Here is a 17,203-nt window from a genome sequence, read left to right as displayed (position 1 = left end):
GGTACCGCGCATATGTAAGGAAATAGTGGTACTTTCGTATATAATATTTACCTATGTTCAGTGTCAATTTAAGATAGGGTTCGACAATATGCCGCTATTAACCGATGTATTCTTTTAATATATGAAATGATAACATAGGTTGATGGCCTTGACGATCAAAGTAGGGAGGAATTGGGGCTGAAATTGGTTATGCGCAGTAGAGGGTTGAAGGAGACAGCAGTGAAGTATAACAGGTACGTGGTAAACGGGGAAATTGTTCCGCACGCTAGCCCATGATGTGGGAAGGAGGACTCAGAACAGCGGCGTATGTGTGCCAACCGTTGACGGCGAAACCTACTACGGGCAGTTAACCGATGTGGTTGAGGTCGAGTACTACGATAGGACTACGTACGTCCTATTTAAGTGCAATTGGGCAGACCCCACGATGGACAGAGGATTTAGAGTCGACGATTATGGTCTAGCGTTTGTCAACTTCACTCACCTCGTCCACAGGGGAGAACTGCTTACTGACGAGCCTTACGTGCTTACATCTCAGGTAGACCAAGTGTTTTATGTCGAGGATGAAAGGAACCCAAACTGGGTTTGTGCCGTGAGGACTAAACCACGCAACGTGTACGATGTTGGTCAGGGGGAAGGGAGTAGTGATGCAGATAATGCATATCACGAGTGTGTACCGATCGTATTACCCACTAATGACCTGCATGATATGAATGATGAATTCGATCACGACAGACCCGACATTGATCCGATTGAAGCTCATGTTATACAATGATTGCTATATTTATTATTGGTACAATTTGCTTAAACTCAAAATACTTTCTTATTTTGCATAGAGCTCATTATATATTATGCATATTCTATTTTAATATTAAAATTAAAACGAATTTCAAATAATTTTTCTCACATTTGTTCGCAGGTTTCGATGGACCCGAGACCCCCTACTTGCGCACATCGTGCACCACGCCAGCCTGTGCATTGCACGACTACATCCACACCGGCGATGTCAGCGGCACTACATACCACACCGTGGCCACACCACCCGGATGATGTATACAGACCATTGCCCCCGGGTACGGCGGGGATGAGCAAGTCAGATCTCGGGCAGACGAGCACAGCTGGATATTCTCCTTCTCTATACCCGCCTACGTCGACACCGGCGATGTCAGCGGCACTACATACTACACCGTGGCCACACCACCCGGACGCCGTTTATAGACCATTGCCCCCGGGTACGGCGGGGATGAGCAGGTCAGATCCCGGCCAGACGAGCTCAGCTGGATATTCTCCTTCTCCATACACGACATTATTGCAGTTGGGGCTGACATCACCGGGTCATATTGATCGATGGTGGGCGCGAGAGTGTCATGATCTGAGCAGATTTCTGTTGTACTATCCATACCCCTTCCACCACCTATGCCAGTCAACCCTGATAGTGAGACTCAGGATGACAGATTCCCGCTGTCACAGCGGGGGGGGATGCCTATGCCGGCTATGCGGTCGGGACAGCTGTCGGCACCGGCGGGGGGCCAGGGCCCGGCACCTGGGGAGAGCCAGATGCATGTTTATGGACAGAGCCAGTTGCCGCTTCCTGGGGAGAGTCAGGACCCAGATGTGGGGGAGAGCCAGCTGTCCCGCGAGGGGGACGATGTGATGTTGGGTCTTGATCAGTTAGCCCATGATGTCCCCCAGGATATGCCTTCGGATGACGATCATGATGATGAGCATCACCCAGAAGATGAGGTAGGCGAGGAGCATGCTGGTGACCCAGCGACCGAGCACATAGCGTTCGACCATATTCGGCTGATGGGTAAGTACATTTGTATACATCATTATAAACTAATTAATTTAGTAAGTTCGTATAATATTTAAATTGAATTTTTAATTTATTAATATAATTAAGTTATTTAGTGTTAATATATTAACGTTTTATATTTATTGACTAGAGTATAACCCAGACGGGAGCATCTATTTTGAGGTGATTAAGGACCCAGAGAGAAATTGGGTGCTCCCGAGGGGTAAGAAAGTTGTGTTGCAGTACAATGCTGCAACACAACCAGTGGGACGAGCATGCAATCGTTATAGACGGGCTGCGGGCAAGCTGTTACGGAGCGGGTCCCATATTCACTTGTGGGACAAATGGGCAAAGGTAGATAAACAGATTAAGCAGGCTATGTGGGATGCCATAATGGTATGTGTATGAAACTAATATATGTATTTTGTGAAATTAAAGTTAAGATGATTTTTTCTTTATTGAACTGCTAAAATTAATCATTAGATTGAATGTGCAGCAAGAATTTTATGTACCCGTATCCGTCGACCAGCGCCTGGCACAGAATGAATTCTGGGGTGATATGGGCCGTAAGCACCGTTCGTGGAAGTCGAAGTTGAGGACCCAGCTAAATATTCGAGACGGTGACACGCCATTGACAATACGTGCGAGAATGCCAGATACGTTTTTTGATAAGTATGACCAAACGGATGTGGAGGACGTACTGCACGAGTGGTGCACAAAAATAAATGTGGTATGTAGGTCTTTGAATGTATTACGATAATGTTGTGTTTTTTTAATAAACAGTTCATTCAATCATAACACATAAGTAATTAAAAGTATCAATTCTGACATTTTTTTGGGAATGTTCAATGTAAATGAGAGGTCTGAACGAATGAAGCGGCTGCGGGAGCAGAATGACATCCCCTATAGTCTGGGGTCCAAAAGTTATGCCAGATTTAATCACGATGAGGTATGGAACAATATGTAAAAACCCTAATTCTTATTTGTGCGTAATTGTTCTTTCTTAACGTTAAATGAATATCCAATGTTTGTTATATATTTATACTGTATGGCGACAGGCATCTATATCTGGCACGCCCCCCACTCGCGCCGAGTCGTTTATGAAGACGCACACAAGGAAAGACGGCACTTACCTAAACGAGCGGACACGGGACCTATGCGTATGCTACTGTTATAGGTTATCGATTATTATTAGTTATGAGTGTGATAAAGTATTTATTAATTACCAGTGTTTTGTATGTTGACGACGTACAGGAGCGGATGACACAGAGTTTGTCCACTGATCCTGCTGCCTCGGACCCCGTCTCATCAGATACGGTGCGTTGGGCACCTGGCGACGCGTACGAGCAAGCGGTTGGGCGACCCGAGTATGCGGGTAGGGTTCAGCAGGTTGGGCCGAACGTTACTCCTGTTCGCGGGACTTGTTTCTCGTATAGGGCCCGTACATGGGGGGACCGGCCGAGGGCACGTCTCAGGATTGGGCTGCTCACAAAATTGCGGAGTTGGAGGGCATAGTGCGGGTTGAGAGAGAGCGGGCTGACAGCATTGAGCAGCGCATGCGACATTTTGAGGCCTTCATGTCCTCTACAGGATTATCGTTCGTATGCCCTGGTGCTCAGCAGTCTTCACCTGCACACGTCGATAGTACGTCATCTGTTAGTAGTGCGCCTGCAGGTATGGTTCATATTATGTATACACTTAGGTTTATTTTTAATTTGTTCTCATTACTTGTTTAAATTTGCATATAATATTATGTAGGTTAATTATTTTTAGTACTTGCAGGTAATGCGACAACGGTTGGTCCGTTGTCGCCTTCTGGACAATTGCTGAGCCAACAATCCCCTCTCGGGACTCCTTCACCCGTTACACCATCTCTTGCGGGACAATCGACAGTTGGCGAGCTCACGCCCGGGACTGCACCTTGTGATCCGCAGCGACGTCCTCCAGATTTGTAGATATTTTGTGTATATTTTTTTTTTTTTAGTACCGAATAACTTTATTAAATTAAGAATTTCAAATTTGTTGATATTGTTGTGTAAGTAGTTATTGTTAGTAATGAATATATTTATTAGTACATGGTATTCGAATTTTTAAATATTGTTGTTTTGATTAATTTGTGCAATTTGATTTTGTGATATTTTTGGATAAAATAAATTTGGAGAATTTTAGTAAAAATATATATATATATATATATATATATATATATATATATATATATATATATATATATATATATATATATATATATATATATATATATATATATAAAGAATATTTATATAAAATATATAAATATATTTTAAATAAAAAGAAATTAAAAAATAGAATTAATATATATATATATATATATATATATATATTATACTGCGGCCAACTGGCCGCGTGTATTATTATACACGCGGCCAGATGGCCGTGTGTATTAATGTACACGCGGCCAGATGTTGGCCGTGTGTACATTTATACGCGCGGCCAAATGGCAGCCCGTATTAATGTACACGCGGCAAATTGGCCGCATGTATTAAAATACACGCTGCCAATTGTGCAATTAGCGTTGCCCAGATCCACCGCGTGGATCTACGCGGCTACTTACACGCGGCGAACAGTTTACCACGTGTACAGTTACTGTACACGCGGCGAACTGCAAGTGGCGATTTACAGTTTTTTTTGTAGTGCAAGTTACTATACACACTCATTTTTCCTTTGGGTTAAAGTCATGAAAAGTAATCTAAAAGTCCTATTTTTCGTCCAAATTTCATTCTCAAGTCTTCTTGCAACTTCACGTGAAATGTAACACTAAAATGTGATTGGTGGGGGTAATTTTCGCAACAACATATATGATCATAATTGTAAGAAAAACTCACGTTCTCTTATGACCATAACCATCATTTTAGTTATATTGCATCACTACCTAATCGTATATATGTGAATTCTAGCTAGTTAACAAAGAATTTCAAGCAGTCCTTAAAAAATATTCAAATAAAAATTTCCGAGTCAAGAACATAAATATAAACATAAAGCAAATCAATCACACGAAAAAAAAAAAAAAAAAAAAAACCAGAATTTACATGAAAAAAAACCCTTTTTAACTTGAAGAAAAAATTATAGGGATAATATCAACCAAATATGTTATATTTATTGATTTTTATCTTTTTTGAATAATTCCGGCCACTAGTATAATACTAACATACGACTAATACGAGTATGACAATAGCTAGTAAAGGATTTGTCTTTTTTATAAAAAGATGTGATATTAATTAGAAATCCAACGATCCAAATTAAGTGATCTTTGCGATCAAACGGTTAAAATTAAATATTATATATTCATTTTGAAACAAGATATCTATCCGTGAAATTAAAGACACCTTCTCACAAAAATACACATTTTCATGAAAATACACATGTTCATATATGAAAAGGTATCGGTTCAGAACAATCACTATGGTCGGTAAAAAAAGTGTCATTAAATCTATAAATAATCTACTTCAATTCCAAAATTTGATCAATCTCTGATTATCTCTCTAATTAAAAAGACTTTCATTACTCTAAAAATAACATTTTATTCAAATTATCATTAGAATAGAATCTGTTTACTTCCCAAACAGATGTCTAATCTCAAGACAAAATATTATTCTTACAGATATTTGGGTTTAATTTAATTCGTTTGTGCAACATATCAAATATGGGTTTCATTTGTATCCTAGCCGGAGTCGGACGCCAACCCAAAATATTCCCCAGTGATATGTGGGAATTGGGCAAATGTCGAAAAGGAGGTGACTTTTCTTTTAACCATGCCATCGATCGTATGATCTTATCACAATCATAGCACAACTCACTATAAAAAACCCCGCAAATCGCCACTTGTCTACAGTGCCAGTTACTGTAAACACGTGGCCAGATCACCACGTTTTTTACTGGCCACATGGCCATTTGTAGCGTAAAAACAATTGACCGCGCGTATTTATTACACACGGCCAATTAGCCGCGTGTATTTATTACACGCGGCGAATTGGCCACGTGCATTTCTACACGCGGCCAATTCACCGCGTGTATAAATGCACGCGGCCAATTGGCCGCGTGTATGAATACACGTGACCATCTGGACACGTGTATTTTATCAACATGGCGAGATGGCCACGTGTAAAAATACACGTGGCTAAATTTGGCCACGTAGATTTAATACACGTGGCCATCTGGCCACTTGTACGAATTGGACACGTGGCATTTTATTGGCCACGTGTAAGTACGCCACGTGGCCAACTGGTGTTTTTTTATAAAAAAAATTGGAATTCTTTTTTTTTTTTTTTTAAAAAAAAAAAAAAAACAAACAAACAAATAGTATGTATATGATAATATTATTATGTACACTATACCAAATTAGAGTTTATAAACTAATTAGTTTTGTACAGTATTCAAATAAATACTTGTATTTAAATTTTTTTGAATTTATTTTTATAAAAAATTCTTATTATATACCCCAACCTTAGATTTGTGCTATATTTAGTTATGGTTTATAATTATATATAATATGTATTGTACTTAAAATTGTTATGTTTTAGGGTTTACATGCAGGTTGACCACTACAAAAAAAATAGTTTTTCGCCACTTGCAGTTCGCCACGTGGATGGTCACTGTATATGTGGCGAACTGTTGGCTACGTAAATACACGCGGTGGATCCAGTTGACACTAACTGCACAGTTGGCCACGTGTATTTTAATACAGGTTTATTGTATTATATATATAGGCTTAGAAAAATAATACAGTTAATAAAAAACCTTTACTCATACTTTGCTTAAGATTACAACACGTGGCGTTTGAAGATGATGCCCTCTTAGCGTTGTGCAACCACTACTAAATAAGGAAAGAAAGAATTTGTGTCGGTATGCATGTGGCTCCGCCACTGGCTAAAGATCGATGCTCTTATATATGATGGTTTTATATACAACTGCATGTCATGAAGAAGTTACAATGAACAAACGATCAAAATTAAGATCAAATGCCATAAAACACCATAATTAAAGCTTGATATTGTCCAACGATCAGAGACAGTAAAAATGGTTACAGCAAGCTGAATTAAGAGTGCAACAATCAAGCCCCTTTTCTTTTAAGGCACAAGACCGTAAATTGAAACGGTCATAAAAGTAAATATGATTTTTCAAGCCCATTACCATTTGTTAAAGACAACGTAAAAAGTATGAAACAACCTTAAAGTCAAATGATATCTTCTCTTAAATTCAAAGGGTCATAAACATATGAAAAACTGAATTGTGTTAAAGACCAACAGTAAAAAATAAAAAAATAAATAATAATAATAATGGATGGTAAAATATTTTATTGATTAGTGGTTAAAAAACAATGGCTTGTGCAAACTTTATTTTATTTTATTTTTTTTATAAGAAAAAAGAATAAATAGCTGAAAAATAATATGTTTGTAACACGCGCGTTACAACAATACTGAATAAATTGCAGTTATGGTGTGTGAAACTTGTCAGAATGGTGGGGAATGGAGTAGCTCAAAGACTAATCAAGAAAGCGTTTTCTCTAATGGATGTACAAGTTCATATAGAGGAAGCCTCCCACTATATTCTGAACATTATAAATTCTGAACGCAGTAAACGTTAATGAAAGAATTGCATGACTGATTTATTTATTTTTTTAAAAAAAAAATAAAAAAAGAAGAAAATTGAAAATTAATTAAGAGAAAGAAGAGGATGACTCTCGTACGTACAGTCGTACTATAATGAAAGATCGTTTGTTCGTTACCCCCTAGATGTAACACATATTTTAATGTTTTATTGAAGTTCATTAATGATAGTAATGTTTATGGTTATAGAGTTACGGAAATAAAGGCCTCATGCATCCTCCTAACTCCGCTCCACACGGCCGAAATCTTTTTACAATGTCATCACAATTCCATCCGAAATTTGATGAGCTTCAATGGGTCATTCAGATCCGTCGTACCCTCGAAGAAGAGATTGATCAGGACTACGGCGAAGTCCCCGCCGTATGCATTTTCAATGTCCCCAAAGCACTTCTGGCTACTCATCCAGATTCTTATACCCCACAACAAGTTTCTCTCGGTCCTTATCACTATTGCCGCCCGGAGCTCTTTGAGATGGAAAGGTGTAAGCTAGCAGCGGCGAAAACCATTCAAAAGCATTTCCAAAGCCTTAAGTTCCAAAATCTCGTTGACCAATTGATAAAGTTTGAGCCAAGGATCCGAGCATGCTATCATAAGTACTTGCATTTCAATGGCGAAACGTTAGCGTGGATGATGGCCATTGATGCATCCTTCTTGCTTGAGTTCCTTCAAATTTACGCCAGCAAAGAAGGAAGAGTTTCCTCTAGGATGTCACACTTTGTGGACAATGCAATTCTGAGAGATATGGTAATGCTCGAGAATCAAATTCCTTTATTTGTATTGAGAAAGATATTAGAATTCCAATTCTCATCACTAGACTCTGCCGATGATACCTTGTTTTCAATGTTAATGGGGTTATGCAAAGAGCTTTCACCCTTCAACTTGATCATGGAAGACCTCCCAAAGATTCAACTAGTCTCAGAAATCGCCCACTTGCTAGACTTTTTGTACCACATGATCGTGCCTAAAATGGAAGAGCCATCGGAAATCTTTGAACTTGACGTGCATGGTAAGGACAAATCTTCTGCAGACTCAAATTACGTAGAAAAACTCCTGCATGAGATTTCGAAGCTACTTTCAAAATTAAACCGCGGCCCAATACGTGTCGTCAAGGAGGTAATAATATCTAGAGCAGTAAAATTCATCCTAAAATTTCCTTTGACAATCCTCTCTAACCTTCCCGGATTCGCAATCTTAAAGCAGCCCGTAGAGTATTTATTTTTCTTTCAAAATAAAGAAGAACACAAGCCTGAAAATGACATTAGCAGATCGCCATTGGTAGAGGAAATCACAATCCCTTCTGTGAGTGATCTCTGGAAATCCGGGGTCCGTTTCTTACCCACAAAGGGTAGCATCTCAGCCGTTGCTTTTGACATAAAAACCTCCACATTTTACCTTCCCACCATTGCTTTAGATGTTAACACAGAGGTGGTTTTGAGAAACTTGGTAGCATATGAAGCTTCGAATGCATCAGGGCCGTTGGTTTTTACGCGTTACACTGAATTAATGAATGGGATTATTGACACTGAGGAGGATGTGAAAAAACTTAGAGAAAAAGGGATCATTTTGAACCGTTTGAAGAGCGATGGAGAGGTGGCAAATCTGTGGAATGGAATGAGCAAGTCTATCAGATTGACAAAAGTGCCATTTTTAGACAAGGTGATTGAAGATGTGAACAGGTACTACAGTGGCAGATGGAGGGTTAAAGTTGGAAAATTCTTGAAGCTTTACGTTTTTGAGCCATGGCAGTTTCTCACATTGCTCGCTGCAATTTTGCTCTTGCTCTTGATGACATTGCAAGCGTTTTGCTCTATTTATAGCTCCACCCGCATACTTCCAGTCAAGACCACACAGTGATTTATCTTGGTGCTTATTTATATATTTATAGTTTGCGTTTTCAAATTCTTTTGCTCTCTTTTCTTAAAGTAAGATTTGTTTGGAGTTCTTTATTTATTTACTTATTTATTTATTTATGATGTGCTGTTTCTTCCTAATCCTCTGTACGGGATATGAGAACAATTAGCACTTGTGGAGCTGTGGGGAGCCTTACGTACATACTCTCTATCTGTCCATGATGTCTGAGCTCTTCTTTGCATGATTCGCTGTTGATGGTAAGAATAATTGTATAATAATTTAATTTAAGATATTAATATTATATAGCTTTGAATAACCGAAGATCGAGCTGGACATTAATGGCCTGGTCATCGCTTTTTTTCGTTGATATAGTCTTGAAATGTGGAATTGAGAAAAGTGAAAAAAATGGGGGTACAATCAACTTAGTCAATTAAGAAAAGAGACAATGTTAATAGCATCTTATTACTAAATCGCAAATTTGATAATGCTTATTATAAAGAGGAATGCTAGAGTTTTTTTTAGTGTTTTTCTAGTTTTTATTGGAATGATATAAATGTAATAAAAAAAATTATATTTATGTCCTTTTAAATTACATTGATGCAATTTTTTAATTTTTTTTATTACATTTATATTCTTCCAGATTGACACCAGAAGAACACTAAAAGGAGATTTAGCATTCCCCTATTATAAATAGGAGTCATCTATGCTAGTTTTCCAATACGAGATATTCATCATAATTATTAGACGAGAAATGCTAGAATTCCTTCTAGTATCCTTCTGGGTCCTTTTATCTTGACATGGAACCCTATTTTTAATTAAAAAAAAAAAATTACAACTTCATTTCTCTCTCTTGTTTTTATTATAAAAAATAAAAAAGTATCATGTCAGCATAGAACGACCCCATAAAGACGTTAGAAAGAGTTATAACATTTCTCTTATTAGACCACTAACATTGGACTGTTCAAAGTTTAGCCTACTTTTCTTTATTTTAGCTACAAACTTTTTAAAACATTATGTATCCCACTTTTTAACTCTTTCTTTACTTTTTTTAATATTTTAATATTTTTTATTATTATTATTTTAACTCATCTATCTCTATCTCTCTCTGCTGTTGGTCTTCATCTTCTTCCTCATATATTTTTTATTTTTAAAACATTATTATTATAGTCAATATTCTTTAATTAAGGTCCCTAATTATAGTAATAAGTAATTAAATAAGTATTAATATCATTTAATTCTCCTAAAAACTTAATTTTCCAACATTTGTTCTTGAAATAAGTCTTAAAAAATTGATAGTATTAAATAAGAAAATCAAATAATATTAAAGACCTTCTTAAATAAAATCCATCCTCCAACTTTAAACGTTCTATTCTTGGGAATAATAAAAAGAATGAGTAATGTTTCTTGCATAACTCTTACACAATTTTTACACACTCTAACTACTTTTTTTTATGATCAACTATTAGATTTGTTTTTCCTACATGTGGGACCTAAATATTCAATGGCTAATCTTTAAAAAGATTGTTAGAGTTGTACTAAAGTTTTGTAAAAATTGTGCAAAAAACATTACTCAAAAAGAATGAATAATGTTTTTTGTACAACTCTTACACAACATTTGAACAACTCTAACTACTTTTTTTATGATCAACCATTGAATTTGTTTTTCCTACAAGTGGACCATAAATATTCAATGGTTAATATTTAAAAAGGTTGTTAGAGTTATACAAAAAGTTATGTAAAAATTGTGCAAAAAATATTACTAAAAAAGAATGAGTAATGTTTCCTACACAACTCTAATTACTTTTTTTCTTTTTTTATGATCAACCATTGGATTTGTTTTTCCTACATATGGGCCCTAAATATTCAATGGTTAATCTTTAAAAAAGTTGTTAGAGTTGTACAAAAATTGTGCAAAAATTATGCAAAAAACATTACTCAAAAAGAATGAGTAATGTTTCTTGCACAACTCTTACATAACTTTTGCACAACTCTAACTACTTTTTTTTATGATAAACCATTAAATTTGTTTTTCGTACATGTGGACCCTAAATATTTAAGGTTAATCCTTAAAATGGTTGTTAGATTTGTACAAAAGTTGTGCAAAAATTGTGCAAAAAACAATACTCAAAAAGAATGAGTAATGTTTCTTGCACAACTCTTACACAACATTTGTACAACTTTAACTACTTTTTTTTGGGGACTGATTGCTGCACTACACCCCCACAACATGGGCACAATACACCCTCACATGGGTAGGGGTGGGGCCCAGTGTGTGGGCCCCACCCCCATGTGAGGGGGTGTTGTGCCCATGTTCTTGCACAACCTTCTTTGAGATCTCTTAATTAATCTGGGATTTGTAGTTCCAAATAATTCCAATTGATGACCATTATAAGCATATTTAAAGTTGTTAAAGTTTTACCCTATATCTACTAGTCAATCTAGAAGGACAGTCATTCAAAAACTAGATGCATGTTGGATACTGATTTGATTAAACCCTTAACCCTTAGAATCGTAATATTCCATAACGCTTTTGAATCTAGCGTCTACGGCGGCCCACTCTATCGACATTGACTCGATGATAGTTCTTTTTCTTTTGGCAACTTCATTCACCTATCAGATACAATAACTTAACACCATGTCCATACATAATGCCAAGACATTTTAATTCATCAATTGTAAAGGGCCTAACCATTGATCCAAAAGGCTTGGGACTCTTGGATACCAATTTTGTTAATCTCTTAACCCTTATGATCGTAACACGTCATATGCTTCTTCAGTGAATTTCAGGACACTGTAGAGGTTGACAGAAATAGTCTGCATAGGGATCCGGCTTCAGTGCTGTTAAAAAAAAGAACAGCACATCTGCTGTTAAAAATGGACGGTGAAGATTGAATAGTGAAAATTTTAAAATAAACTACGTTGGAACTATCAGATTCCTTTTAGACGGTGTTAACGTCTACTTCCAAAGGCGATGATTCTCACATAGACCCAAATTTTGCAGTCCACTTTTCATGCTTTTTTATACCAGCTTCAGAAACACTACGTTGAACCTTCATCAAGGCTTCTTCAAAGTCGCACTTTGCAACAGGATAACCATTTCATTCTAACAGCAAAGGGAGAAAGAACTTGCAGAGCTTTAAATCGTGTCATCATCCCTCTACAATTTTTCTATGCCACTAACTCTGCTTTGGGTTTGGTAGCATATATAGGTTTCTATTTCCACTAAAATAACTCCCTTGCCTTTGCTAGTACCATTTCAAACCTCCTAGATTGTCCAAGATACTTAATGAAAAAGAAAGTGAAGACAACCCTTGTGATATCATTCCTCCTGGTCTGCGAAAGACGTGATACAATAACTGAAAAGAGCCTAATAATTTTTTGTTTCCTTGACACACAAAAACACAGGACATTCACCCCAATGATATTATTCTAATCTATCAAAAGCGAGGCAGAAACACTTCGAAATAAGCTATAGATTCTATATTCAAAGCTTGGTTTGATACAGAAGGGGGTATTCTCACGCCAACTGAAATGAACATGATAGAGTCCGAAGCCGAAGGCCAAGAAACCCAATCAGAAATACCTTGAAAAATTAACCAAAGTGGGGAGTGATATAAGCGTAGCATTAGAAGACGAAGAAAACGCGAAGCAAGGGGCCTCTGTTTCGGTAGCATAGAACAGGGTTGAACAGAGGAATGTTAATGGGTAGGGAAGATGAGCAACGTGGGTAGAATTGAGCATGGTGAGTTGGCAAGAACATGGGTAACTGGTTAATTAGTGGGAAGGTTTGTCATGTTGTTTTACAATCACTTGTACTGTTGTTTACTTCACACCCGAAGTGAAGTGTTTAGTAATTCCATTTCGATGGTTATTGTTTCTTTACAAATTACAGGTTTTGAACAATAGTGGAGGTTCTTTTGGTTTTTCTCTGAGCTGTAATGAAGGCATTCTGTTTTTTACCCAAGCTGTAATGGAGGAATTGTTGCTTTCACCCACCACGTTTAATTTTTATTGATGAGGGTTCACTTCTGGGCCTCTGGCTGTTTGTTACTGTACTGCAAAGAAGAAGAATATATTTTAAAGAAAGGAGAAAGTTTGAAAGAAAAAAAAAAGTTTAAGAAGAAAGAAGAAACGTTGAGAAATAAAAAAGAGAAGTTGAAGAAGAAAGTTTAAAAAAGGAAGACGAACGATGAAAAAAAAAAATTATCTAGAGTGTATTGTGAAGCGTACGAAGAAGCGATGAAGAAACGTTGGGAAGAAACAGAAAAGGCTCAGATATGGGAAGAGAAAATGGGCGTTGTAGATTGAGTTGGCGTCTCACTAAATTGTGTAAAACTACTGATAGTGAAGCGCAAAATATCTGGAAAGATACCTAATGAGATTGAAATCATGCCCAAAGGACGAGAAATTATTAAGTTTGAAAGCATGAGAAGTGGTGTGTAGAATTTGGGTCAGCGTGAGGACGATCGTCTTTAGAATTAAACGTTAGCCCCGTCCGTTTAAAAGAATCTGTTAGTTCCTTGCGATGCTTTGTTTTAAAAATTTTACCATTTAATCTTCGCCGTCCAATTTTTAACAGCAGATATGCTGTTCTTTTTTTAACAGCACTGAAGCCAGATCCGTCTGCATAGTTACAACCAATTTCCTTGGAATAACCTTTAAATCTTTCCTTATTCTTTTCCACCCAGAAAAGCAAACTAAAAGTTCTTTTTTAAGATTACTCTCATATGCTCCATTTGTTTGAAGTAAATCAAGGAGAAGGAATTTGATCTATCCTTTTTAGCTACATCATTTTTGTCGTCTGACCAAGCACTATTTGGTGGGAAGTTGTAATATCCTCATTGTGTTTTTGGCAGGAGTGGAGAAAATATGTTTGCCAAGTTTCAGAAACCGGTAACTGCACAAGTGTCGGCCGGTTAACCCCTGATTTTTACAACCAGATGGTGGCTGTTGTTGATGTGAGCTATGCATTGTATCATTGTGAGCCATTCCTTGTTGACATACAAGATTGCTCTTTTGTTCGACAAACCTTTAGTGACATCAGTGATGATCTTTGTCCAGGCCTGAGGCACTATAGTAAATTGATCTGTATTGGGTTGGCTCTGGTTTCAGCTGCAGTGATGCTTTCTCTGATCTTATGGGTATTTAATGCAAGAGAAAGGCAGCAGCATCCTGCATATAAACAGTTAATTCATAGCTTCACCTCCAATGTTCCTTTAGTAGGATAGAAAGCCATGTAATGAGCATTTAGGTAAGGCGGAATTTTTGTCGATTGAATTCTTTCCATATCATGCATATATTGGATACAATGGATAGGATGCTCATATGCTCAAGCTATATATATGTGTACCATAACTTATTGCGAGGTTCATTCAATTAATATTGTTGGGGTTATCCCACATCGGTTGTGGAAAAGGCTTGGTTGTCAGTTTATAAATGTGAGGGAAAGCCTCACCTTATGAGCTAGCTTTTAGGGTTGAGAGAGGCCCAAGACCACCTAACATTGGTATCAGAGCCCAAGTTTATCAACAAGTCTCAAGCCCAACAGTTTGCGGGAGAAACGGGTTGTCTATGCTCTGACCTAATGCTCGATGTATGAGGGGGAGATTGTTGGTGTTATCCTGCATCGGTTGTAGAAGGAGCTTGGTGGTCAGTTTATAAGTGTGAGAGAAAGCCTCACCTCATGAGCTAACTTTTAGGATAGAGAAAGGCTCAAGACCACCTAACAAATATCGATGTGGTTTCACCTATTTTTGTACATATTGGTCACATTATTAGTAGATCCTCCATTCAAGTAAATCTATAGACGTCTTTTAAATTTGATTCATGGAAATGCAATTTTGGGCAATGTCATAACTCATGATGCATATACCCATATAGTTAATCAGCTTCCCCCACCCAAGGCACATGGTTTGTCATAGAATGCGATATACATTATACGTATTAAAGGATGCGTTTAACTCCTAATAAGTTCATAACAAAATTGTCGAGGTGAAACATGATCACCTTAAATGAACTTATCTATGTGAGAGTGGAAGTGTGACCGCTTCGGCGCTTCCTATGGTATTGACCATACCTAAAGCTCTCATGAAACTAGGATATTGCACATAGTTATAAAAGTACAGGCTATAAGAAACACCTGGAAAATTAGAAAACAAATACATGAGATGTATCCGACTATCTAATAGGGTCATCCCACGGGCATGGGTTTCACTCCAAATGTGCCTTGGTGTACACAAAGGCAAGGGCGGAGGCACGTTATGGGTTGGCCCCCCAAAAAAATTTCACACCTTTAATTTTTTTAAGGGATAGGCATCTATGGTCCCGGCAAAAATAGGATCCAACCCACCTGCCCCCCCCCCCCTTCCCCCCCCAAGAAATTTTTTTGATATGAAGCCAAAGAAATTTACTCTACTAACTTCTAATAAAAAAAAAATTCTTTAAAAAAATAAATAAAAACCCAACGACACGCAGCAGCTAGATATGAAAAAAAAAAAAATAAAATAAAAAACCCATCCAGACGCAGCAGATAAAAAAAAAAAAAAAAATAGCAGTCTAGCCTTTTCCAACACGGCAACCCAATGTGACAAATGACAATGTCAATAAAAAAATCACACTGCACAAGAAAAAATGGGGCAAAAATTCCCTTTACAACAATTCTCAAATGAGTCAAATTTCCCTCAAAGCCCTAGCCCCCAAGGCTCAATCAGTTAATCTCATCTACTCATTCAACCCCAAGAAAAAAAAATACGGTAAATACCGAGAGGCGAGAGATCACAACCAGTGTGCAACCACTGTCGGCTGTTCATCCACTGATCCACCCACCGGGCCACCACGAACAGCAGTCAACACTCATCACCATGAGTTATCTGCTCTTAATTCTCTGTAGGCATTAAATCTCTAATATGATTTTGTTTTGAAATTTGAAATTTTTCTAAAAGGTGTAGTAGTTATTGCGTAGAGGGAGGGGAGACGTGAGAACTGGTTGAAGAGAGAAATTAGAATAGGAAAAGTCTAATTGAGTGACTGGAGAATAGATATCGATCATTTCCTGTTTAAAGAACTCCAGAATCTTGAACAAGAAAGCTAGGAGTGCTTGCAATCTCAAGCAGATAAGGACCAAAAAGCTTTTTAAAAAAAAAAAAAAAAAAAAAAAATGAAAGGTTGAGGGTTGTCAAGTGTGGGAGTGGTGGGTCCAGATGGGTCTAGGTGTTTTTCTTGAGAGTTGAGAATCTTGAGATTTTGAAATTGAGATCCTTCAAGAAGATCTAAAGTGAAGATGGAGTTGAGAATTTTTTATATTTGTTTTTATTGATAGGATTTTTATATTTGTCTTTGATTTGTCTAACTAATCAAATATGTATTGTTATATTTGTATTGATTGATAGAATTTTTTATATTTGTCTTTATTATTTAATTTTTCTTTTCAGTATTTAGTTTGAATAAAATTTTCAAGAAGCTTACAAAATAAATACATAACAAAAAAAAGAAAAATAGTATGTCTTTTTCAGCAAAAGTACTGATTAAAATACAACACTTTGATTTTAAATGAAAAAAACTCATCCAAATTAGATCGGACATTTTTTTTTAATTATTCTATTAAATTAATATTTGTCTTTAAAATAAGTAATCAATTTAGAAGACAATTTGAAGATAACTTCTTCTTCTTCTTTTTTAATTCGGTTCCATCATTTCTTCTTCTAATTTATTATTTGTTTTTATTGGTTTGCAGCATTTAGCTTGCACATTATTGTCTTTGGTTTGTTTTTAAGAAATCTCGCGAGCTCAAGATAACGTTGATTCATTGAAATGTACTCATTTTTCTTTGACCCTATTAATTGTGTATAATTTATTTGTCAAGCAGTTTATATATTTATGTGTTTGTTATTTTGGCTAGATTGAAATTTTTAATAGATAC

At 36.8% G+C, this 17,203-nt stretch overlaps 1 protein-coding gene across 1 annotated transcript; it reads left to right on the top strand.

The window, feature by feature from the left end:
- Window positions 1–7,689: 7,689 nt before the first annotated feature.
- Window positions 7,690–9,288, top strand: LOC133863305 (putative UPF0481 protein At3g02645). The gene has a single exon (XM_062299252.1). It carries the CDS (start codon window positions 7,690–7,692, stop codon window positions 9,286–9,288), a length of 1,599 nt encoding a protein of 532 aa, XP_062155236.1.
- The last annotated feature ends 7,915 nt before the right edge of the window (window positions 9,289–17,203 follow it).

This window comes from Alnus glutinosa, chromosome 3 (genome assembly GCF_958979055.1).
Source record: "Alnus glutinosa chromosome 3, dhAlnGlut1.1, whole genome shotgun sequence".
Classification (NCBI taxonomy): Eukaryota; Viridiplantae; Streptophyta; class Magnoliopsida; order Fagales; family Betulaceae; genus Alnus; species Alnus glutinosa.
The sequence above is the reverse complement of the archived record's forward strand: the minus strand, read 5'-3'. Positions and strand labels throughout refer to the sequence as shown.

What these genes read in the sequence shown, in the direction of transcription:
- LOC133863305 (XM_062299252.1), top strand. Translation starts at nt 7,690, where the DNA reads ATGTCATCACAATTCCATCCGAAATTTGATGAGCTTCAATGGGTCATT.